Source organism: Lampetra planeri, chromosome 37 (assembly GCF_965212315.1).
Source record: "Lampetra planeri chromosome 37, kcLamPlan1.2.h2, whole genome shotgun sequence".
Lineage (NCBI taxonomy): Eukaryota > Metazoa > Chordata > Hyperoartia > Petromyzontiformes > Petromyzontidae > Lampetra > Lampetra planeri.
Window position 1 is genome coordinate 3,384,233 of NC_136143.1, and position 26,703 is coordinate 3,410,935.

General features: G+C 46.9%; 2 protein-coding genes across 4 annotated transcripts; one reads left to right on the forward strand and one right to left on the reverse strand.

Annotated features, from left to right (window-relative positions):
- Nucleotides 1-10,250: 10,250 nt before the first annotated feature.
- Nucleotides 10,251-16,953, forward strand: QPRT (quinolinate phosphoribosyltransferase). The gene is made up of 6 exons (XM_078611788.1): nucleotides 10,251-10,349; nucleotides 12,541-12,871; nucleotides 13,586-13,901; nucleotides 13,999-14,130; nucleotides 14,642-14,782; nucleotides 15,985-16,953. The coding sequence occupies exons 2-6, from the start codon at nucleotides 12,630-12,632 to the stop codon at nucleotides 16,150-16,152; spliced, it is 999 nt and encodes a 332-aa protein (XP_078467914.1). The 5' UTR covers nucleotides 10,251-10,349; nucleotides 12,541-12,629; the 3' UTR covers nucleotides 16,153-16,953.
- Nucleotides 16,829-26,137, reverse strand: HSD3B7 (hydroxy-delta-5-steroid dehydrogenase, 3 beta- and steroid delta-isomerase 7). 3 transcript variants are annotated; one of them, XM_078611787.1, is made up of 8 exons: nucleotides 25,903-26,137; nucleotides 21,832-22,051; nucleotides 21,143-21,298; nucleotides 20,673-20,781; nucleotides 20,199-20,298; nucleotides 18,687-18,849; nucleotides 18,069-18,292; nucleotides 16,829-17,549 (listed from the first exon to the last, which is right to left on the reverse strand). In XM_078611787.1, the coding sequence occupies exons 2-8, from the start codon at nucleotides 21,986-21,988 to the stop codon at nucleotides 17,343-17,345; spliced, it is 1,116 nt and encodes a 371-aa protein (XP_078467913.1). In that variant the 5' UTR covers nucleotides 21,989-22,051; nucleotides 25,903-26,137; the 3' UTR covers nucleotides 16,829-17,342. The 3 variants fall into 3 exon arrangements, with proteins under 3 accessions (XP_078467913.1, XP_078467911.1, XP_078467912.1); XM_078611785.1 differs by lacking the exon at nucleotides 25,903-26,137 and adding an exon at nucleotides 25,133-25,310; XM_078611786.1 differs by lacking the exon at nucleotides 25,903-26,137 and having other exon boundaries at nucleotides 21,832-22,360.
- Between the last annotated feature and the right edge of the window lie 566 nt (nucleotides 26,138-26,703).

Consider the following 26,703-nt stretch of genomic DNA (forward strand, 5'->3'; position numbering starts at 1 on the left):
TTTGACACTGGGGTTGTCCACTAGAGCCCGGGACACTGAATGGTCACCGTGGCCAGCTGGCTGCTGGAGGGAGCGGCCGCGGGGGGGGGGAGGCCCCCGCCCTCGGAACCCGTGGCCCCGCCCCTTCGCTCAACCCCCCCCCCCGCAAAGGCGAGCACGTAACGCGCGCTCCCATTGGTCAACTGGCGGCGAACGCCCGCCTGCTATTGGAGGGCGCCTCCAAGCGCTTTGCTCCGATTGGCTAATGTGCTACTAAGGAATTCAGTGGCCCCGCCTCCACACGACCGTGGTGCGTGGCAGAGGCGACATCACAAAAGCAGCACCGATTAACATGCCGCACGCCTACACGCATGCGCCCCGGGAAATTGCTTGCAAGCAGCACGTGTTATTGCCAGCAGCACCAGACTTTCGTGTTCAAACTTTATTTAAAAACTGTTAAGGTGCAGCGCTGCAATATCGTGTTCACGCCACTCTTGGTGGAAGGGCCTCCACTGTAGTGAGGTCGAGAGACCCCCCCCCCAAGAGGGTAGTTTGGCCTACTCTTCCACGATTACCAGACTATTTAAAGGTTCAACACATACCAAAGGGCTTCATTTCATCCGGGTCTGCCTGAGTTTGTGGTCCGGAAAATTTCTGCGCCCGGCACACAACATCCAACAATACCTCCTGCTCTGATTATGGCTACGAATTACGTGCCGTCTACTCCAGTCTGCTAAAGACCTAGACAAAAGTTAAGTCTTTTCGGTAAAGTCACGTAGGTAAAACATCAAAATTAATGAACATAAAATAAAATAAAAACAAAAATCACGACGTTTCGGAGGCAACACAAGTCTCCGTCATCAGGTGGGACCGTCACAGCCAGATTAGCTGATGTAATCCCTTTAAGGGATTACATCTTGAATCATTGCCTCACTTGATGCAGCTAATCTGGCTGTGACGGTCCCACCTGATGACGGAGACTTGTGTTGCCTCCGAAACGTCGTGATTTTTGTTTTTATTTTATTTTATTTTCATTAATTTTGATGTTTTACCTACGTGACTTTACCGAAAAAACCTAAGAATATGATTCCTTGCAGTCACGAAAGCTTCAAATATAGAAATAAAAGTTAAGTCATAACTTTTAAGCCCTGATTATACCTATCTGAGAAACAATTCAAAAGTTCCCATTTCAATGAAAACTAAACAGGGAAAACAGCTCGGGCAAACTTATACAAGAAACAAAGTACGACGGTATTGCAATTGCTTTTTGTGAAAATCTAAATAATGACTTAATTGCCAGCCCGTTGGGGAACAGTACTATACCTTTTTAAATCCTTTATATTAAGTTCGCGTGCTTGCTTGCTTGCTTAGGACCGTGCTAATCTTTCGGTCGTTTTTTAACACACTTCCCGTGATCCAATCGAGCTGACATTTTCCACACAGACTCGTTGTGCCAGACAATTATTGTTCGTGAAAAAAAATTCCCAAAATTTTACACTTTTTAGGCAAAAAAAATGTATTTTACATATATTCAAATAGAACTCATTCACAGTATAAGAGCCCAGAGCGTAATCCCTCCACAGGCCGTGGCGGAGTAGCGCAGTTGGTAGCGCCCTCGCTTCCCATGCCAAAGGTCGCGGGATCGATCCCCACGTCCTCCACAGGCGAATATATTTTGAATCCTTTATATTAAGTTCGCTGCCACGCATATAAAGGATTTATAGTCAAAAAATGTGTTTTTACAGGTTATACTTATTTAAATCCTTTATATTAAGTTCGCTTGCTTGCTTACGACCGTGCAAATCTTTTGGTCGTTTTTTAACCCACTTCCCGTGATCCAATCGAGCTGACATTTTCCACACAGACTCGTTGTGCGTGACAATTAATGTTCGTGAAACATTTTTTCAAAAATGTTACACTTTTTAGGACAAAAATATAATATTTAATTACCAATTGCTTAATGGTGCAATGCAATCATCTGACCCATAGGTGGCAGCCATCTCAAGCCAGAGGACGAGAGAACTCTAGCCGCCACGCATATAAAGGATTTATAGTGAAAAACTTTGTTTTTACGGGTTATACTTGTTACAGGTAGGAACAACAGTTCCACACTGCCCACCAGGGATTATTTGTCTGTCGTGCACGGCCCGGCCCCACCAGAGCCCTCCCATTGGCTCGGGGGCGCCGACCAATTGGAGCGGTGGGTTGGGGTTGGTAGAGGGGGATGGTTATTGGTGGGGGGGGGGGCACCGCCGCGACTCGGGCCAATGAGGAGACGGGCGATGTTTCATTCACAAAATGGAACTGGGGGAGGGTGGCTCCATTCATAAAATGGAAGCCTTGAAAAGAAAAAAGCGGATCTTTTTGCCTCTTGTTTCTTTCAACATTCCCAGCGTTAAGGTGATTCAGTTTGTCCAAAAAAGCAAATGTATTCCTTATAATAGATAAAACTAATTCATGCATTTCTAGGTTAACACGAAGCATATAAATTACCCCCCCCCCCAATAAAAATAATACTTTATGGAGTATTATATGACAATGCATATTACAGGTAGGAACAGGTTCCACACTGCCCACCAGGGATTATTTGTCTGTCTGTCGTGAACGAATGCGCTGTCCAACCAAGTTTCTACCTGCCCACTCCGAAGGAACGTGCTTAAAGGGTCAACACATATCCAAGGGCTTCATTTCATCCGGGTCTGCCCGAGTTTGTGGTCCGGAAAATGTCTGCGCCCGGCACACAACATCCACTATACCACTTGCTCTGATTATGGCTGCGAATTACGTGCCGCCTACTACAGTCTGCTAAAGACCTGGAAAATATTAAGTGAGAACTTTTAAGCCCTGATTAAACCTATCTGAGAAAAAATTCTAAAGTTCCCATTTTAAATGAAAACTAAACAGGGAAAACAGCTCGGGCAAACTTACACAAGGAACAAGGTACGACAGTATTGCAATTGCTTTTTGTGAAAATCTAAATATTGACTTCATGACCAGACAGAAGCCCGTTTAGGGAACAGTACTATACAGTACCTCTTTTTCAAAGGAGACCTGAGGGGCCGTCCATAAATGACGTCACGCGATTCTGGACGATTTTTGACCCCCTCCCTCATCAGACGGCGTCACAAAAAGTCAGACCCCCTCCCTCAAATATGACGTCACAAAGCTCCCCCCCCCCCCCCAAAACCTAATTTCCATTTTGAAAATAAAACATGCTTCAAATCGCTTTAAACTATTGTCATTGTAGTGCGTATTAAATGTGGCGCTGCACTCTGATGTTGTAGGAGAAAACATTTATTAAATAGACTTTTTAGAAATGTTTTAAATAGACTTTTAAATAAATGTTTTCTCCTACAACATCAGAGTGCAGCGCCACATTAAATACGCACTACAGTGACAATATAACATGTTGTCTATATTTATTTAAAGTATACATAATTTTCAATCCGATTGGATTGAAAAACTTGTAGTAATGGCGACTGACCATATTGCATTTCACGAGTTGGGGATGGTCGCTTTCACTCGTCCCTGCTTGCCGTGACCTGTAATCTAGCTCGGGTTGTTAATGTCAAAGCGATTTGGAGGTTTTAACTCCTGCGACACTGCTCTGCATTGAAGTGATTCATACATTTAAAACGTTCACCTTATCCTTACCCAATAAATAAGTCCACGTTGTATAGTTGCGACACATAAGACTCTCCAGAGTGAAGCAATTGTCTGATTCCTGCATATTTGCGTTGGTTTGAAAACATGTGCAGACGCAGTAATCATTGGAGGGTAAACTATCAACATGGAGATCTGGCTTCCGTGATGTGTAGTTGTGTACATCGACCGCCTGGGTAGGTCAAACCGAACTTACAACAATGCCTGGGCTGGAGCTTGGCCTCGGCAAGGTAAGGTAATTTACCTAAAAGCTCCGTGGCGCAGTCCGTGGCCTCCATTTAAAATTGGAATAATCAAGAGTATTCTGTATGAGTAAAGCGCTCTACCTAGCATTTAACTGTGATAAACCTGTTTGATGTGTAGTACCCCAGTAATTACCCTGTAATCGGGTAATTTGTATGGGGTAATTTGTATGGGGTAAAGGTAAAAGCTAGGGTAAAGGTAGGCCCGTTGCTTTTGACCTTTTACCTTACCTTGCTAAAGGTAAAAGGTAAGGGTCGAGTGATTGTATTGTGGTAAGGTAAAAGATAGGGTAGAGGTCGGCTCGTTTTTACCTTTTACCTTACCTTGCCGAGGCCTCGCTGGAGCCACGTGGGCAGACGAACAGATGCTGCACTCTAGTGGCCACTTGTATGAAGCATCATTGTGATCTTTTCACCACTGCAGACTGCTTCAGGTTACATACCAGACAGGATACATCTTCATATTCGTTATTTCCCCAGGTAAGAATCCATTGAAACACCAAATCTCTTTGACAAGGCTGACCTTGGGTCAAACACGATGGCACTGTTTGTGATGTATAGGCAAACATTGGTTCAAGCCCTCCACCGCGATTAGATAAAATTCCACGATTCTGACCAAGGATCGGTTCTAGCTTATCTCATTTGTTTCTGTATATTGTCTCATTTATTCCATCTTGTTCTGCCTTTTACATTAGCCTAGAAATAACATTTGCATATAATGTTCATACATATATCATTACACCAAGGATTTCGATGGACATATGAGTTTAGGAATAGGCTTTGATTAATTGTCCTGCTTTGGAATGATTGGCCGATTCCATTCATGAGTCTTTGGAATTGTGTGGTTGTAAAAATGAAGACCCAGAGAAAACCAACCATGCACACGAGGGGGTAACACTCGAAGGTCCATACATCTTCAATAATCCATTGATGTACCGCCGACTTGCAGCCCAAGCCTACAACACCTGGTATTCCCAAGCGAAGCTTCCAAGATCCAATAAGTTTGTGGAAATTCACGGTGATTTGGCCGTATCTGGGAAGGCGTTTCTGGTTGCCCAGCCCAGTGCCGACCCACTGCTCGTCGCTGCCTGTCCTCACACGCCACGCTGCACAAAATCTAGATCAGTGGCATGGAGTGTCCGAGATATAGCCGATAGTATTGTGAGACCCCAAGTGGGAGTCTTAAAGTGGAGCTGTTACTGCACAGACAAAAAAAAACACATTTATCTCAAACCACGATGTGGGAGAGAAAAAAATGAAAATTCAAAAAATCCATTGTGACTACAGTTTAACGACTTATAAACAATCATTTGACTCAGAGGCGCCCAAGGAGTATGTCCCAGACAAGACGATTCAATCAGTGAAGTTAATACCGCGTGAAGTGCGATAACAGGCAGGGGTCAGATGGGGTTCTCATTTTTCGGTTCCGACAGATGCTGGTAAAAAAAAACACCCAACCCCATGGCTGCATGGTGGGCAGCAAAGTGCAGTACAGCAGCAAAACCCATGATTTGTACTGTATGGCTCTGCTTCCCACATCTGTGGTCCTCGCCTGCACCAACCGGCATTGACCAGCGTGGAGATGTTTTGTCCAACATTAAGCTCCATTACTTGTATGGCGTAGGGACGCCTTCATCCTGCAGTTAAAGGGCTGTAAGTACAGTATGTAAGTCGAACTTATTTCGCACCGTACGTAGCCAACCGTACTAATCGGAGGTACACGCATACATAATGCTGAGTTGCTCTTTACCACGTTCTATATTGCTTCGTGACCCAGGTTTCCCTTTTAAAAGAATTTTAAAAAGTTTACAGTTGATTAAATACGTATATATTGATCGATTTGATGTTGATATCCAACGATCAATATTGATTCTAGGACGCAGTAAAATGGGCCAATATGTGGATGGGAGGGGGTGGCACTCAAATCCACACCCTTGTTGTAAAACTACCGAGCTGGGATGAAGTGTAAGTGCACAGTTTGGAGATAAGATGTGGACTCTGCAACTGCTGGCAGGATCTGGCAGAAGAGCGGTAGCGATGGCGAGATGTGATGACCTCTTTAATTTGGACTTAAACGCCTCCAGCTGCCACACTGATGAGTTACCTCTGAATGTGGCGGGGGGGGGACATCGTTGGTCATTAGGAAGGGCACGGATATTCCGAGACTCCCCATTGCATCACCCACTGGCGGCAAGAGCAGCTTAGGTTTAGTGCTGGCGTGTTCGGTCGAGTTCAACGGCTTTATTGTGCATGACACAGTGAAGGCAGTGACGGATTCTTCTCGTAGCACAAGTAGCTACATATACTACGGGCACCGCACTTTCAAGGGCCCCGCGCTAAATGCTTTCAAGCTATCAATTCCGGTTCAGTGATTCTGCACTTGCTCTATTACTATAGTACTATACTGCCTTCAACTTTTATGAACGACTGGGTGTTTAAGGGTAGCGATTTGTCGTATTATCTGGCTGTATAGAAAATGAAAAAAATACAATTACTTTACTATGCAAGTTAAACATTTATGTGTTTTAATATTTAAGTGTTTTCTTTTTTCTTTTAGGGCCCCTTTATAACATATTAGCGGGAAGTACCCGGCGTTGCCCGGGCGAAAAATGTATTTCAAAACTTCTCTTAAAAACCTTAAATATACATACACAGATACTTGGCGATTGGCGTTCGATTTGAGACAGAGTCAAACGCTTCTCTGTCTCTCGTGCCCTGGCGGTCCCGTGAAGACGCTTGTTCTGTCACCACAAACATCCCTACCCACACCGCTTTACCACCGATATAACAGCAAGTCTCGTGCTGTACCAACCCACACCACTACTGATCACACGATCAGCCTGATAGGAACCCAACAGCATCACTACTCATTACATCAGCTGTACTCACTCACAACACCATGACTCCTGACAGTGTAATACTTACCCATGACACCATTGCTGATAAGCCGCAACTGATAACGTAGCCAAACACAAACCCACAACACAGCTCTATCACTAACCCCACAGCTTGTATATTGACTTTGTGGTGGCAAAACGCCTTCGCCCCAGTGCTCTGGAGGCAAGGGTTGCTTCAGTTCAGTTCATTTATTAGGTAGAGCCCTGTGAGCCATGCGGCTCTTGAATCGGGTGCAACTGCAACAAACAAAAACATGAACAAGAAACATCTTAAAGTGACTACACGCAACAGAAGAATCCAGGAAAAAATAGCAAAGTCTTCCAGAAAAAGCACCGTATATCATTGCTGTGTGCAAACATCCCAGTGGGATGCAAGTCAAACAATAACAACCATAAAACTATTATGATTAAATTTTGATTTAAAGCTTTCGTGACTGCAGGGATTCATATTCTTGGTTCTTTCGGTAAAGTCACGTAGAAGGGAAATAATAAAATAAAATATTTCCCTTCTACGTGACTTTACCGAAAGAACCAAGAATAAAATTTAGAACAGGACCCTGCGGGGTGGGCTGGTAGGAATAATACTAATACCGGTACAGAGATATCGACCGCACACACACGCGCACACACACACGCACATACGCGCACACACGCACATACACGTACACACGTACACACGCACACGCACACACACGCACGCACGCAAACACACACGCACACGCACACACATACACGCACGCACGCACGCGCACACACGCGCACACACACACACGCACCTCTCACCTGCAAGGCAGCGGTCGCCGCTTCTCCTCCCACGTCTCTCGTCGCGGCAGCTGTAACGATGGTGCAAGTTTGTTTTTATCATCAATTCCTCCTCCACCCCTCCCCGCCACTGTTCACCCACCAGAATAAATGAGTTCGCCCATAGTCAGTCGATCACAAAGTTTCGCCGTGAGGCGCCGGAAGCGACGGCCATCTTGTTTAATTCACAGATCGCAGGGGGAGCGGGCGGCCATCTTGTCGGACGGACGGACGGACAAACGGACGCGGACGGACGGACGATATAATCTATTGGTGGTCTGGTCCACTTTGTTCCTACCAGTATTAAAGTTATCAGTCTAACTCTGTACTACAACAAACAAATATGGCTAAACCAAAACGTTTTCGAAATCACCAAAATAAATCTATAAAAACAATGTAACAGTGATCATAGGAACTGTGATTAAAATTTTACAAACAGGACCCTGCGGGGTGGGCTGGTAGGAATAATACTAATACCGGTACAGGGATATCGACCGCACACACACGCACACGCGCACACACGCGCATAAACGTACACACGCACACACACACGCACACACACCGCACGCACACACACATACATGCACGCGCACACACGCGCATAAACGTACACACGCACACACACACGCACACACACCGCACGCACACACACATACATGCACGCACGCACACGCACACGTAATGAAGTTGTGTTGCTACGCTTCCAGTTCGCCGTGAATAACGATCCGAAGCCCAATAGCGCCCATTCATCACGCCGCTCGAGTGGGCCGGACACGCACACACGCACGCACACACACGCACGCAGTCACACATATACACACACGCACGCACACACGCACACACAGACACGCACACACACACGCACACACACGCACACGCACGCAGTCACACATATACACACACACACGCACGCAAACACACACGCACACACACACACACGCGCAGGGGGAGCGGGCGGCCATCTTGTCGGACGGACGGACGGACAAACGGACGCGGACGGACGGACGGACAAACGGTCGGACGATATAATCTATTGGTGGTCTGGTCCACTTCGTTCCTACCAGTATAAACGATATCCATCACCCGTGAATGGGTGTCGCACTGTGGACATGAGATGGCGGGTTCGGCAACCCGTCCGTGCGGACCTTTAAGCGTTATTCACCAGAGGAGGTGGCCAAACATCCCCAAATGCAGGATCATCCTGCCAAAGGGAGTCTTGAGACTCAGCTCGGCTCTTTCCTGACTAAGACGCATGATTCCTCTACACACTGCAATGTCTACAACACACCTGTCAACCCCTGGTCAGTGCCTACCTTATCACAGGCCAATTAAGACATTATTGGTCACCCCGGGCCCTTATCAATCTCATTGTTCATCCTACAAAGTCCCATCACGAGGGAGAAACACAAACAAACAGATAGCAAAACGAAGTTTTGCCCGTATTGAAACGGCTGTGCGCCGTATGGACCTGAAAACCAAATTTCCCTGTACAAGAATACGGGTTTAGACCGTAATGGGTTAACCGGGTCACGTTTGGCTTGTAGCGTGAATTATGGCGATATGAATATAATGATCCTTATGGCGGGACCTCCGGGGTCCCAAATAAACGGAAGTCAAAATCGTAATTAGGGGCCGTCCATAAATGACGTCACGCACCTAGGGGGGGTCAGACATTTGTGACGAGGGGGGGGGGGAGAAATGTGACGTCACGTCAAAATGCGCAACTTTAAATAAATATAGACAACACATTCTACTTAATTAAATAGACTTTTAAATAAATGTTTTCTCCTACAACATCAGAGTGCAGCGCCACATTAAATACGCACTACAATGACAATAGTTTAAAGCGATTTGAAGCATGTTTTATTTGGGGGGGGGGGGGCAGAGCTTTGTGACGTCATATTTGAGGGGGGGGTCTGACTTTTTGTGACGCCGTGTGACGATGGGGGGAAGGGGGGTCAAAATAGTCCAAATTCGCGTGACGTCATTTATGGGCGGCCCCTTATGCGAGAGCCGGGGGCTTATGGTTCTTGTAACCAATTAATTATCAATTGCGTTCTGTCTCGTTAATGTACTTGCAGTGCTGTCTGCACTGCTTCTTCCGTTGCACAAGTGCTGCCAAATCCCGTCTCTTAACCTCTATTTTACCGTAACATAACTGTAAAAAAGATAGTCTGTACATATTAAGTTTAAATGTTGACTTTTAACACAAAACTCGCACGGTGTTACATAACAAAGTACAGTAAAACCTTGGATTGCGAGTAACTTGGTCTGCGAGTGTTTTGCAAGACGAGCAAATTTTTTGAAATAAATATGAATTTGATAAACGAGCGAGATCTTGCAATACGAGTAGTACGTGCATACGCTTTGTCTGCCGAGCGTCACGTGATCACAACTGATATACGAGTGCTTTGATATACGAGTGCTTTGGATTACAAGCACGTTTCCGGAACGAATTATGCTCGCAATCCAAGGTTTTACTGTAATCAGGCAGCCCATCGAACGATCACTAAACGATTAAAAAATAATTGCTCTTAGCGTTTAAAAAAATTATAATAATAATACTTGTAATTTTTAGAGGCACAGATACATAACTTCGAGTGTAAAACCAAAGGGAGCTTTAAACAAACACAGATTACCGACAGCCCGTGAAAACTTTAGGATCTGGAGGGGAATCCTCTGTTGTGGTAACGCCTCGCCGCGCCTTCAGCAGCAGTCGTGGCCGCTTCGTGGAGGGGACCCAGCGCCGGTTCCTGCGAGCAGAGCGGTACCACCAGCAGCTCACCACTCCTCACCACTCCTCACCCTCACCACTCCTCACCACACTCTAACCCTCACCAGAGCGGTACCACCAGCACCTCACCAGATACTCACCACATACTCACCACTCCTCACCACTCACCACTCCTCACCACTCCTCACCACACTCTAACCCTCACCAGAGCGGTACCACCAGAACCTCACCAGATACTCACCCTCACCCCTCCTCACTCCTCACCACTCACCACTCCTCACACTCTAACCCTCACCAGATCCTCACCAGAACCTCACAAGATACTCACCCTCACCACTCCTCACACTCACCACTCCTCACACTCTAACCCTCACCAGATCCTCACCAGATCCTAACCACTCCTCACACTCTAAACCTCTAACCCTCACCACTCCTCACCCTCTAACCCTCACCACTCCTCACCCTCACCACTCCTCACCCTCACCACTCCTCACACTCTAATCCTCACCACTCTTCACACTCACCACTCCTCACCCTCTAATCCTCACCACTCCTTACCTTCTAGCCCTCACCACTCCTCACACTCACTCCTCGCCCTCTAACCCTCACCACTCCTCACCCTCTAATCCTCACCACTCACACTCGTCTCGACTCTTCACCCCGGCCCTTACCCCTGCCCAGGCTTCCTCCCCGCTACTCACCTGGGGACTTCATCTTTACTCCTCACCTCCATCTCCCACCGGTACCCTCACCTTTATTTGTACGGTACAGTCTTCTCCCCAAACGCTCACCACTCCTCACCCCCATCTGTACCTCTCACCGCGGCACACACCACCGTACCAGGGTTCACCCAGGCAGGGTCCCTCACCCCCTCAACCCCTGTCGCCCTCACCCCCTCAACCCCTGTTGCCCTCACCCCCTCAACCCCTGTCGCCCTCACCTTTACTCCCAACCGGGGGACCTCATCCTCACCGGGGCCCTTTCCATTCACGCATGAAGATCTCTGCTCACATTTACCCGTAACCTCACTCACGATCCCCCTCACCTCCAATCTCTCACCTCCACCTCACCCAGTGGCCCTCACCCTCCACCCTCTTACCTCACCTAACGACACTCATTCTCCCTTTACTGTGACCTTCGGGCCCTTAGCTTGGCCAGACTGTGGGGGGCATTGCGCTGATCTTCTCCTTCATTGTCCAGGGAAGGTCGCGGGCTCGGTAAGGCCCCGTGTCCCATGGCCTCGGTGTCATCGAGGGGACACGGGGAGGCCGAGATCTTACTCTGTCTGACCCATACCATGACCCCAATGTTGCCCCAAACCCTCATCATCACCCAACTCTAACATTAAATAAAGAATCGCTTGACTCAGACCCTAACCAAAAGCTCTGACCCTATCTCCTAACCATGACACTAACACTACCCTTAACACTTTCACAGTTCCTGATTCTGACTTGTAATATCTAGCCAAAACTCACCTTAACCCCTAACCAAATCTTTAACCCTCACCCAAGTCCGTAATCCAGATCATAACCCTGTCCGTGACCCTAGCACGGCTCGTAAATCTAACCGCTTTCAGTTTGTCCGAGTGTTATATAAGGATGGTGTAATCGTTTTACAGCAGCGGCTGTAAATGTCGACATTAAGAATAGAACATTGTATAACCAGTGTTGCATCACACGTGAAAGTAACGTGCAAACAAAGTACCGTACGAGAAATGTCGGAGTAAAGATGTCGAGGTGCATTACTTAGCGCTTTTAAATGTCATCTTGTATGTATGGGTTAAACATGAGTCATTTACAGTTCTCTGTCAACCCACTATTGATTAAAGGCCTCCCTCCACCGTGTTACTCATGGGGATTGTTTGACCATACGACTCTACACGATGGTCAATACGGGTTGTTGAAGGGGGTGGCGAGGACCGGTTCTGCATTCACTTGCCACTGATGTTAGCCATGGCCAGGAATCAAATTCAAGTTGCTGTGGATTCGTAGCGCAGTGCACCGCCGCTAAACCATGAATGTACATGATGTATGGGGCAGAGGTCGCAATCGGGTACCCGTACCCTACCCGATACCCGGCCGGGTACGGGTAGCCGGGTATCGGGTAGGGTACAGGTACCCGTTTGCGACCCTGGTGCGGCCGGGTACGGGTAAGGAATCAAAACCCGTTTGCGACTTCTGGTATGGGGTCATATGGTTAAAACTCCGTGAACTATATTTCTCAGGTCACCACCGCGTCCATATAAGGTCATCGCTGCCGTCCTTGCCGCTGCTACGTGCAAAGTGTGGAGCTCCCCCGGGGAGGATCAATTCCATGGCCGACCTGTCCCACCTTCTGCCACCGGCCTCGCTGAGCGACCTGGCGCGTGCGTGGCTGCGGGAGGACTCGCCTGCCTTCGACTACGGAGGGCTGGTGGTGGGCGAGCGTGACGAACGCGCCGTGTTGCTGTGCAAGACACCCGGCGTGTTGGCTGGGGCACCGTTCTTCCAGGCCGTGTTCCATGAGCTGGGCTGCAACGTCGAGTGGTTCTACCACGACGGGGACATGCTGCTACGGTACGGTGCACACACCTGTGCTGATCAGTGCCCCTACCTTATTACAGACCAATTCAGACCTTATCGGTCACCCAGTGCCCTTATACATCTCAACGTTCATCCTAAAAAGTCCTATTACAAGAGAGAAATACAAATAGGCAAAAACAATATTTTGCCCGTATTTAAACGGCTGTACACTGTATGAACCTGAAAACTCAATTTCCCTTTGTAAGAATACAGATAAACCGTATGGGTTGACAGGTATGGGTGCACCACGCTGTTATAGGGCATTCATTTTTAAAATGTCACACCTGCTGCGGGGTAGAGCAATGCATTGTTATTTCAATGCATCGCACTGAAAGCAGCCGTGTTACAACTTCATGCCGAATTTGGATTTTTACATTTTTAGCATTGTGCAATAGACTGTACATTTATAAAATATCTTATCAAGGCAAAAAAACAGAGGTAACTTTTTTATATGTGGTTCTTGGTTGCGAATTAGTAGAGTGGGGTCACATTCCCTGGAATATGGCAGACGTCATGAAGTGTACCGTTTTTACAGCAATAAACAGTGAATTTTTAATGGAAAAAGCAAAAAATATATGTATTCTTTATTGGAATGCATGACGTGGACCCTTAAGAAAACTGTGTCTAGCTGAGCTGACGCTACATGGTTCAGTTTAAACTAAACTATTAAGGTCAGAATACCACATCGGCTCATTAATGCTTGTCCAGGCATGCCGGCGAGGCACCGTGTCGCGTTGCGGTGGTCACCGGCAAGGCGCGGCACCTCCTCCTGGCAGAGCGACCCGCACTCAACTGTCTGGCCCGTGCCAGCGGAGTGGCCACGGCGGCACGGAGGGCCTGCGAGACGGCACGGGCGGCGGGCTGGGCCGGCCAGGTTGCAGGAACGCGCAAGACGACGCCGGGATTCCGCTTGGTGGAGAAACACGCGCTGCTGGTGGGCGGTGCTGCCACTCACCGATATGACCTCTCCTCCATGATCATGCTCAAGGACAACCATGTGTGGTCGTCTGGCGGGATAACACAGGTAACCGTGGACGTGTGGATGTATGGACTGGTGAGTGGGTCAATGTTGACTTGTGTGTGTGGGATGTTAAAGACTTGAAACGTGTGGTCACGTACAGGCTGTGCGTGATGCGAAGCGCGTTGGTGGATTCAGCCTGAAGGTGGAAGTTGAGTGTCGCACACTGGAGGAGGGGCGGGAGGCAGCCCGGGCGGGGGCGGATGTCATCATGCTGGATAACGTTGCTCCACCCGTTAGTATCGCACAGCTCCATATCACACAGCAGCACGCCGCCTGTTCAGTGTCTTTGTGTCCACGCAGGAGGCAATTAATGGGACTATTAAAACGGGGACATGGTTTATATTAATTTATCAAACAGCAGTAGCTTAAACATTTTTTTATATGTAGATGTTTTTTGTTAAATGCTTATCACTCGTTGGCCTACCAATTTGCTGCAACGAATTTTATAAGCAACCACTAGTTATTATTCTTTGGGTCTTTCGGTAAAGCCACGTAGATAGAAAAATGATAATAAAAAATAAAAAGATCACGATCGCAACACAAGCAATCGTCACCTGATGATGATTGCTTGTGTTGCAATGGAAACGTCGTGATGTTTTTATATTATTTTTCTATCTACGTGGCTTTACCGAAAGACCTAAAGAATATGAATTCCTGCAGTCACAAAAGCTTCAAGTCAAGATTAAACCAATAGTTCTGGTTTCCTAACCCTAAGCACATGGTTTTATCGACGATGGTGGCAGATGCTGCACACGCACGCGCAGACACTGAAGAGCGAGTTTCCAGGGGTGGTGGTGGAGGCGAGCGGGGGCGTAACGGATGAGAACCTGCTGCGCTACCTCGGACCCAGCGTGGACATCGTGTCGCTGGGTTCCCTCACGCAGGTAAACAATGCCAGCTGACGACCTGAAGCTCGTAGCCTTTTGTGCTTGTGGTAACATCCATGACGTTGCCATATTTTCCGTTCTTGCAGTGTTTATGGTTAGCTGCTCTGAATGAAGGACCATTGCCTAAATAACATAAGTTAATTACATTTTTTCTGTCATAGGGTGTCATGAACTACGAATTTCTTTATTTTTTGCTAATGTGTCATTGTCCATTTTTTCCAACCAAGGTTGAAAGCGTTCGTGCACGAGTTCTGTCCAGCTATCTGTCATATGAGGTCACTAACTCTTAAAAAGATGAACGAATATAAATTACATTTGAGTGTAAAGTTTTGTTGTTAATCGGGACCAGTGACGTGCGGTGAGGTCAATGGCTGGGGAGGCACTGTCTAGTATCAGAGCCAGATTCACACACTGAGGGGGGCGTGTTGGATACACCCCCCTCAGTGAGGCAGATGTGATAGCTGCCTCCCCTGGTACTTTTTCATTGCAGTTTTATGACCAGACCAGCGAGCCTAAATATCTTTATACATGTACGTGAAATAAGTTACCTGGACTATGGAAGGCGAGGACATGTAATGAAGGGGTCTACAAACATTACATTGGTGACATGCAGAGTGACAGTAATGGGCACGCGCTTATTGCCCTCGCTCCATCCAGTTTCTGAGGGGTTGCGCAATCAGAGGGGAGGCTGAGCTCGTCGCTGCCTCACCTCTCATCTCTCTATGTATTTGCAGCGGATCTCCGCATATTTGCGATTTTGACTATAAAAATGATTGGAATCGTACAGAAATTACATTTATAATACAGATCAGTGTAATCATCTTAATTTTATTACTATTTTTCGTAACAGCTATTTTAATTTGAGTATGACGGGTGAGGCTCTGCCTCCCCTGATCAGGACTTACCCAATATAAAATAGCCCAAACTGCTCCAGTCTTGTGACATCATGTCATGTGCCGTGTGACCTAGTCTTGTATAGCTCACAACGTAATGTTATCGCGAATTAAATACACCAAAGCAAAAACACATTTTGGCAAGCGTTACAGAATCCGTGTATATGCATGTTGTTTCTTCCTCTTTATTGTATTATGCGTGCCTGGTTGAATTTCAGAGATGTTGCAGTCATTCTACAAAGTAGAATAGATTCATCCATCTGTCCAAGAGCACAGTGGTTGATGCTATTTGCTGTGTTGTTGCAGGGCTACCCAGTGGTCGACTTTTCACTGAAGGTATCCCGAGAGACGGGTGTCCTGGGTGAAAATGCAGTACGGGGGGCAGCTGCATACTCTGCTGGCAATGGGGGGTCACCATCACCACCCTCCTCCAGCGCAACCACACCCTCCACGAGGCGCAACTATGCCTTCTAGCTGGACGAATGTGGGGGCTATTAGTGGGAAAACCACAGCGATATCCATGAGGCATTAAGACCCCACCCCCCGACTCACATACCACATGCTGTATAGTTTAATTTTCAGTAAAAGTGCAATTGTCTCTAAACCCCAGTGACGAAGAGATATTGCGATTTGACTTTTTACGTGAGATAGTAAATCTTTAGCACGAACCAGAATAAAGTGTTTGTAATACTTAAAAATTAGTTGTGGCCAAACCTGCCTTCATACGTTCAATGCAATGGAGCGACATATCAGAGTTAGTGACTGATCACGGCCAGATTTACTTTGTCTTGAAGTACGTGGCAAAGTAACTCTGCGTTACACAGTGCTGCATCGGAGCCGAATTCAGTAATAACACAGCGAGTTAAAAATGTTTTCTTAATCTGTGATGCATGCTTGCTTTCTGTCTTTATTTTATAATGTAATGATTTTTAAAATTTCCATATCATTGATTTTGTATACCTTTCAGTCACTTTAATGTTTGTGTTTCTCAGATCGCAAAGGTACAGGGAACAGTATTAATGAGCTACCTCTTAAGTAATGGGGATGAGGTTTCATCTCGTCCTATGTGCCTTACCTTGCTCTGGCTTAAGCATCTACATTTCATAATTGATACGGTTTACCTTTGAAAATGCAAAGCTGGACAATCACACACGATATATTTTTCTTTATATATAAATTTGCTCAATGCCATTATTCGTAAGAAATATACACATGAAAGCAAAACCTTTAAGTGCCTGTGATTTTGAATGTTTTAATAAAATTTGATTTTGATTATTTCTGTGTGTGTGTATGTGGTTTATACTCGGTAGATATATGTATGGTAAGTTCAACTTCTTTCACACCGTATGTAGCCAACCGTGCTAATCGGAGGTGCGGGAGAAGGATGTCGGTTGCTCCATATCTTATTTCTGAATTCTGCCAGAGTTTCACTAAAAAGGTTTCAACACTGAGCATATGGTGTTCATTGCTAATACAAGAGACACTGTCCACTGCAGAATGAGGGAATTTTGTGAATTCAGCACCTGGTAGCTATTGTTGAGGGGTTGAAACCCATATACAGTACTCTCCTTACACATCACCCTTACCCCATTTAGCGTATTGGTCAGTGTGGTGAGGTCGGGTTAGCATAATGATTTCAGTTGAGTGAGTGCGGTGTTGTGGGGTCAGTGCGGTGGGGTTGGCGTAGCGGCAACGGGCAAGGCCCGCAGCCATGCCACGGTGCGCTGGCGGCACTCGGCCCAGCTGTAGAGTGGCTCGTAGTTGAAGTGGCGGCTTGCTTTGTCGGAGCTCACGGTAAACGTGGAGATGAGGGAATTCAGCATGTAGCGGTTCAGAAATGGCTTGAAGCCCGTCAGTGGCCCCAGCACCACCTGGAACATCATCATCGTGTATGATTTATACCGCTCCTCCCATCCAGTACATCTCGAGTCGCCAGAACAAAGGGGAGTTTAAGATAATCAGGAAGTGATTGTAGACCAAATACAATGTTCAAAAAGAATGCAGTATAAACAATAGACAAACAAAAATTTAACTAAAAAGCAGAAATCTTATCGATTCTCACGTCTTATTAGTCTACCATTTGAGCTACTTGTATGTGATCCATTCACAAACTGGCAACTCTACACCATCACCCACAGCCGACAGTCAATAATTTAGAACTTTGTGTTGGGTTGCTCGCACGCGTAGAGAGGTGCACGAGATGCATTTTGTCGGCTGCTAAAATATGACCCAGACAGATCTGGCGGAAATGGGCGAGTGCGCGTGTTTTTTTTATTGTAACCAGTGACAGCAGCAGCTGGGCGAATTCCAGAATTTCCCTGAAAGAGAGAAGGGATGAGTGCCGGCGATTTTTTAGACAAGTGTAATAGGAACCAACCGACTGTACTTACTTGCAAAACCTCCTGCAGTATCGCCAATAGGTAGAAGACATAGTACGGCAGAATCATCCGCTCTCCGCTTACGCGGAAGCCCAGCTCGGAGAAAAACTCCATGTTGAAGTCAGTGTAGCTCATGAAGGGCGACTCGTCACATGAGTAGTAGACCTGGCCGCCCACTGTCTGGGGCTTCTTCTCCAGGGCCTGTGCAGCCATCACGTGCATCCACGCCACGTTACCTGTGAAGACAGCAGAACCACCATCCCCACGTTACCCGAGTTGTCACACGGAACCCTCCATTTTTGACGCGATCGCTTCCCCGTATCAAAGGAGTACATGTGCCGGATCGATTTTGTGAGGAGGGTCTGGCAACATTGTGTTGGGGGAGCAGGTCGAGTAGGAGGGAGACCCATGAACACTTTTGAGGTGTTCCACGTTTTGAACAGGTTCATTCCTTGCACCAGGACCCATGCAACCGTGTCACCTCCCAGCTCGTGGCACACGTGGAAAATAGACGTGAAACATTTTCACCCCAAACTATTTTCGTGCTATCCAGTTAGTCGAGACATTACAACCACATCGCAATACTATCATGGAGGAAGAATTGGAAACCAGAGTGTATGCATTACGCACCTACGTACACGCGCCCATGCTCCGAGTTTGTGGGCGAGACGCGAATGACCACCCCGCTTTTCTTTTGTGCACGCCTGTAGGCCTGCTCTAGCGAGTCGTGCTTCTCCCCATAAATGCCTGACGGGCGGATAGCACAGGTGCTCAGCTTGCCCCCGGCGATGAGCTGCACCCAGACACGCAAAAGCAGAAACATAGATTTCCCCCCTCTCCTCCGTGTAGCCTTGTAACCGTTTACCACAATGACTGGTTAGAGTCATATACTAATTCATAGAGACATGGCCACCCACAAACAAGATCTCATCCCAATCCTCAAATCCCTCAACTGGCTCTGAATCAAATCACGAATAATCTTTTATATCGCCGTCTTCAAACTCCTCCACGAATCTGTCCCCACCCATCGCCTCTCCCCACACTCTGCTCCCCTTCATGGGCTCTCCGTTCCAGCAACTGAGGCCTTCCATCAAAACCCTCGGTCAATCTTCTTTCAATGGGAGATTGCTCCTTCTCTGCTGCTGCCTTGCACTGGGAAACTCTGCTAGCTCCTTGCCCCTGTTCAAGTCTAAGTGCTTCCTCTTCGCAAAACCCATCTCAAGACTTTTCTCTTCTTGTTCTGCAATGATTGGCTGTCTCTCATCGGTGGTTCCCTATGAGGTTCTTGTCATGCTTTTATTTGCGTGTTCAGCTAAAGCAACTGCAGTTAGATTATCTTTAAATGTAATGTGGCCACAGGGCTCAGCGGTAGAACGATCAGCGGACGCGAGCCTTGAATCACAAATAAAGTTTTCCTGATTCAGCAACACATTCCTTATAAATAAAGCAGTGTCATACGTTTTTGTTACGCATTTTCGCAGACATTTTACGCAGTTTCATGCACGATTCCTCCCATGTACCGTTTTCGAAATACAGAATCTTGATGGACGGATACTTGCGAATTATGCATCTCTGTATATCTGTGTAGATATATACACTACCTGCCACTACAACACTTGTCCCTGGTTCCTTCTGAAACTAAGTCTGGTTCAGATTTTCTTTCCCACCACTGAACATTTCCACCCCTGGCTCAAGGACACAGCGGGATAACATACGACACGACGAGATATCTGTAAATGATGATAAAAACCCATCCTGACAGAATATATATGTACAATATACGGTTTCCAGAGGCATATTTTGTAGCAGTGAGCATTGTTGACTACACCATACTGATGAATTATAATCAGGATGAATCCAATTCACAGTTTTTCTTTCAATGCATCACTGCTGCTGCCTGTCTTGTCGGTCACATTTGCTCATATTTGTACTGATGGTGACCTCAGCCAAGAGGAGGACCACAATGCACTTCTTCAGAAAATAGCAATCGGATGTTTTGCATACGCACAGAAGTGGTTCGCTTTTTATGCATTATTGTCACTCGTTTTAAACTCAAGATGAGATGCTGTTTGGGGATGCGTAGAGTTCCCCGTGTCAGATGCGGCACTCGCGGTGGCGGCAGCGCTGCGCCAGTCCGCTCACCTTGGTGCCGTTGGCGCTCAGGACGATATTCTCGGCCTCACATTTGGTGCTGGAGTACAAATTGTTGTGCGACACTTTGTATGGGGTGTCTTCGTTTCCTCTGTGAATGTAGCACAAAACAGTGTGAGGTCAGAAACACCGGAGAACAATTCCACATCTCGTCAAATGCGATGAAGACGTTGGCCGGATCACGATTGTTTGGAGAGTTAAATAAGCTGATGGACTGAAAATGTTTATTCATATATACATTGAGACACAAAAAATGGCTCTTCTTGTTATTTTGCTTGTCGATCCCTGGCCAAGGGGTGCTCAGCTTGCCCCCGGTGATGAGCTGCACCCAGACACGCAAAAGCAAAAACAAGTGACAGCTGTCCCTGTGCGGCACAAGGTAAAGCAGCACCGGCCTGCGATTGGACAAGCAGGACCCCAGTGCCCTGCGCAGGTGGTGCTGCCCCGTGCCGACAGTCAGCTCACCGGAAGAAGGGATCGAATCGCTTGTTGGGCCCCACCACCTCGGTGCTGCTCGTGTACACCAGGATCGGCACGCTCTCCTGCACGCATGCACGCACCACGTTCTGTGTGCCTGCGCCACCACACACGCGCCACGCAGTTATTAATGCGCGGTCCCTGCTTGGCCATGAGCACAGCCGGCTGTGCGTGGCCGTCATCGCACGCGACAATGGGCACTAGATGAACATTCTCACATCTGCAATAAAATTAAAGGTGTAGCCTTGCAATTTATTGCTCACTGCACTGCTGGTGGAAGGGCCTCCGCTAGAGGGCGCTCTAGAGTTAATCTGCCAGATGTCTTGTAAGAGGTGGGAGTACGCATACTTTACCCCACTACACACAACTTGGCTACGGTGGGGCAGGGGTTGATTTAATAAACCACCGTTATTGCAACTGTCCCACGCCATGACATGGAACCGGTTGCGCGTACTCACCGCCCACGTTGACGCGTTGCATGCGCTCCTTGGGGACGATGTTCATGAAATCGATGATGCTGATTGAGTGGATAACCGCGTGAGCTCCGCGCACGACCGCCGCCAGCTGCTCGTAGTCCGTGATGTCTCCCTTGATCAGCGTCAGCTTGCACGGGCCTGCAGCGCCACACCAGCACGACGTGCCAGCAGTGAGCTTAATCAAATGCAAATGCATCGTCATCAGCCATGATCAAGATACTGCTGGATGAATGTCTCCCCAAGCCACCGCCACCGTTCACGATCCTGCGATGTAACAATCCATATAGCGCCTGCACACGAACTGATTTAATCGCTCCATCTCCTCCATGGGCAAGCTCTTTGACACGTTCCGATCCGACCAAAACAGGAGGGACCTGCCTTGAGTGATGTATGATTATGAAACTGAAAAAACCCCAGAGATTTCCCAGTACAGCTACATCAATGAGAGGATGATCCTGGGAAAATCAGGAAAGGTGACAACCCTCAAATCAAGAGACACTTCACACGGACTAAAAATAAAAAAAAGGATGTGGTTATTATAAATACAATTATGGGACAGCATGTGTTGTACCTGTCCTATTTGCACCGTGTCGATATACTTAGCATTTGACTCGGGCCTCTCTTTTGAAGCGGAGATTTTAGAAATTGTGGCAAAGACATTGCCTACGTACCGCTCGCCCAGGCACGCATGTCGTCCCGCACCACGGAATCGAAGACTCGCACCTCGCTCAGCGAGTCGCCTATCTTCTCCAGCAGCAGACGCACCACCCACTCGCCCAAAAAGCCCGAGCCTCCCAGCACCACGAACACCTGTCCGTCACGGGCCATCGCTTGTACCACAGCGAGGGTCGCGCACCTGCTCGAGCCGAGTTCACCTTCACGTGCAGACGGCTGCAAAGAGGTGGATGCCGCAGCTTTCCAAGTTAATTCCGGGTCAAATGAGCACGAAAGGCGGTGTTCATCTAGTGCTAGTAGCCTTGAGCCGGTGGAGGAAATTCCACGTTTTTATGCCAAGAGTGAGGCTCTCAATAAGACAACCACTGTTGACTTCTCCACGACGGTTCCTAATTTTATATAGCTCGGAGGAAGGAATAATGGGGCTGAGGCAACTCCCAAACAGGATATGAATTCACAACGTTTCGATTGCGGACCGTGCTCGCTACCGCTGAGACACCTGGCTCGAGCCACGCTGCATTACACAAGAGCAAACAGAGAACAACGTGCTCTTTTAAACGGTTCACAAAGTTCAGTCAGTATTTTACTACTGCACACCAGTGACGTGCGGGGAGGCACTGGCTAGTGTCAGAGCCAGATTCAAACAATGCGGGGGGCGTGTCCTCACGGAGAGGGGGCGTGGCCTCGCGGAGAGGTGCGTGGCCTCACCGAGGAGGCGTGGTCTCGCTGAAGGGGCGTGGCCTCACCGAGGGGGCGCGGCCTCACGGGGAGGGGCGTGGTCTCACTGAGAGGGCGTGGCCTCTCGAGGAGGGGGCGTGGTCTCACTGAGGGGGCGTGGCCTCACTAAGGGGGCGTGGCCTCGTGGAGAGGGCGTGGTCTCACTGAAGGGGGCGTGTTAGACACGTCCCCCTCAGTGAGGCAGATGTGATCGCTGCCTCCCCTGGTGCTTTTTCATTGCAGTTTCATGACGAGACCAGCGAGCCTAAATATCTTTATACACATACGTGAAATAAGTTACCTGGAGTATGGAAGGCGAGGACATGAAATGAAGGGGTCTACAAACATTACATTGGTGACATACTGAGATAGTAACAGGCACGCGCTTATTGCCCGCGCTCCATCCAGTTACTGAGGGGTTGCGCAATCAGAGGGGAGGCTGAGCGTGTCACTGCCTCACCTCTCTTCCTGTATTTGCAGCGGAGCTCCCGAAATTTGGCGATTTTGACAAAAAAAAATGATTGGAATCGTACAGAAATGACATTTATAACACAAATCAGTGGGAAAATCTTAATATCTATTTTATTATTTTTTTTTTGTAACAGATATTTTCATTGGAGTATGACATGTGAGGCTCTGCCTCCCCTGCCTTCCCTGACCACACGTCCCTGCTGTACACACATTCGCGGTTGTGCTAAATAGCCTGCCAATATGTTTTCGGATTGTGTTGTTCAGCCCGTGCCACGTTTCGCTTTGAGCGCTGAGAGCTTAATTAGGGAGCTGAACTGAGTTAGGGTAATCCTTGAGGTGCCATGCAACAGGTGGAGTGAAACGTCGGACAGCACATGCTGAACAGCACGCGGTACAAGAGGAAACATAGCAGAGAGCTAATCATCAGTGCTATATGGCTACCTCTCGTTTTACGCGGGAGTTGTGTGCTTAAAAACGGCGCGTAACTCAAAATCGTGTAAATTAAACGTAAATTTCCCTCTAAGAAATAAAGGAAATGGTTGGGGTTAGGAAGAGCACGCTTTCCAACCTCATTCTTACGTCTACACATTTCACTGGGTTACAGTACACATCACTACCATACACGTATTAAACGATAGTAACAGCCTAATTTAAAGAAAGAAAGTAAAGGAAAACAAAAATAGTGAGACGCTTTACCGGACATATTGGTAGGCAAAATGCGTGCACACCACAAAGTTCATGCGGATAACTTCTGCTGCTGTGGTTGTTACAATTAACCTGTCAACCCGTACGGTTTACCCCCTATTCTTGTACAGGGGGAATCAAGTGTTCAGGTCCATGTGGCGTATGGCCGTTTCAATAGGGGTTACAAAAAAAACCCATGATGTTTTGTCTGTGTGTTTGTCTGTTGTCCTCGTGTTGCTGCATCTCAGCCGTCATCGCGACTTTGCTGCCTGACTCGCAAGTAGGTCTCGGCAAGGTAAGGTAATTTACCCTTAAATTTCGATTTAAAGCTTTCGTGACTGCAGGGATTCATCTTCTTGGTTCTTTCGGTAAAGTCACGTAGAAGGGAAGTAATAAAATAATAAAAATAAAACATAATAAAATAATTCTCACTATTATTTTATTATGTTTTTATTATTTTATTTTTTATTTTATTACTTCCCTTCTACGTGACTTTACCGAAAGAACCAAGAAGATAATTTACCCTTTTTACTGGGTAAAAGGGTAAAGGTAAATGTGTCGACATGCCAAGGGGTAAGGTAAAGGGTAGGGTAAAGGTAGCTCGGAAGAATTACCCGGTAGGGTAAAGGTAGCGCGAAGTATTACCCGGTAAATACGGTACCTTGTTTACCGCTAAAAGCTCCGTGGCGCAGTCCGTGGTTTCCATTTAATATATAATATTTTAAAAACTCTTTTTTTAAACACGCTTTAATGAAATGTACTAGTAATGGCAGAACTCCACGACCCCAGGTAGTGGCCCTGAAGATTGCCATAACGTAAGGGACCGTGGTCAATTAGACTCAAGCCGAAACATAACATATTAAAAATAATGTGTAAAAATATATCTTTTTTTATTTTTTATGATAGAATATAGTATTGTCATCAGTATGACATAAGTATACCAAGTTTGCAGTCGACACGACATTGGGAAGTGGGTTAAAATTGAGTTACAAGATTTGAGGATACAACAACGACAAGACCAACGACAACAACGACAACACCAAGCGTGTAAAATTGGAATCATCGAGAGTATTCTATATGAATAAAGTGCTCTACCTAGCATTTACCTGTTATAAACCTTTTTCATGTGTAGTAGTACCCCAGTAATTACCCTGCAATTGGGTAATTTGTACGGGGTAAGGGTAAAAGGTAGGGTAAAGGTAGACTCGTTGCTTTTGACCTTTTACCTTACCTTGCTAAAGGTAAAAGGTAAGGGTAGAGTGATTGTATTGTGGTAATGTAAAAGGTAGGGTAAAGGTAGGCTCGTTGCTTTTGACCTTTCACATTACCTTGCTAAAGGTAAAAGGTAAGGGTCGAGTGATTGTATTGTGGTAAGGTAAAAGGTAGGGTAAAGGTAAGGTTGTTGCTTTTGACCTTTTACCTTACCTTGCCGAGGCATACTCGCAAGCCGCGTTCCGTAACACCGCTAGAGGAGCGCGTTATATAATAAGTATAACCCGTAAAAACAAAGTTTTTCACTATAAATCCTTTATATGTGTGGCTGCTAGAGTCCTCTCGTCCTCTGGCTTGAGATGGCTGCCACCTATGGGTCAGATGATTGCATTGCACCATTAAGCAATTGGTAATTAAATATAACATTTTTGTCCTAAAAAGTGTAAAATTTAGGAAAAAAAATTTCACGAACATTAATTGTCACGCACAACGAGTCTGTGTGGAAAATGTCAGCTCGATTGTATCACGGGAAGTGGGTTAAAAAACGACCGAAAGATTTGCACGGTCCTAAGCAAGCAAGCGAACTTAATATAAAGGATTTAAAAACTTAGTGCGCGCATGATAAATAAAATAAGTGTAAATTAATCTTCACGCATTACGTAAACTTTGCGTGAGACGCGAGACGGCTGTACTGAATGTAACGCGACGTGATAGCTTATCGAAACCGTGCGTGCATTAAGTATTTGCAAGTGAGACCTGGGTCAAAAACATAACGGCAGGATTCCACATTAAAATCAGGCAAAGTCACGTAAGTGACTTGACGTGACTTTACCGAAAAAACCTAAGAGTATGAATCCTTGCAGTCACGAAAACTTCAAATCTAGAATTAAAACCAGGCACTTAAAACGTTTAAAATCCGATGAATGATTGTATACATTAGTATATCACACCCGGCAAGCAAGCTTGACACGTGCTAATTGTACCTCGAGGTGGAGGGCGAATACGCGTGCACACACACAGCTCGTCGACGCAGCAGGGTTGAGAGAGTGTGGGGGGGGTGGCAGTGGTCCCAGATGCGGCCACGTGGCCTCCAAAGCCGGTGGTGCCCGATGTTTGTTGTTTTTGTTGTTGTGGCGAAAGCCGTCACAGCACGCCGTGTCACGCCACGCGATTTCGAGTCAAGGTCTCTCTCTCTCTCTGTCTTGGCCGAGTGGTTACTTCCTCCGTCAAACACAAAAACTAACACGGGTTCGAGCCCGCGTTGTACCACTGGCGCTATCCGCTGTCTCTGTCTCTCTCGTGATAGTGCTGAGTCGTCATGGGTAAACCTTGGCCACCCTGCCCGCCCCGACTCTTTTACAAGTGCCCTGCGTGACCTTTGACATCGCCACTCCAGGCGGGGCTCTTGCGAGTGACCTCTGAAAAGACGGCGCTCCAATTGAGGAAAACCTCGCCACGTTATTGGCCTTCCCGAGAAAGTGATATAAAACTGTCTTATCTGCCAACGGTTAGGCATTTCTAACAAAACAATAAAGCACTCACATGCTCTTCCCATGACCCTCAAGTCCACACTGCCAAAAGTCTACAGAACAATTAAAAAAATCAGCTGACGCGACTCAACAAATTATCAAAGGCAAAAAAAGACACCGCGTACCGAACACACCATCGTACACCCAAACCTACACAAAAACGCTTTGATCTCTATTGACTAAGCGACATTAATACAATGTACAAAGGCCTACTATTTATCTTATTGGTTCTTTCGGTAAAGTCACGTATAAGGG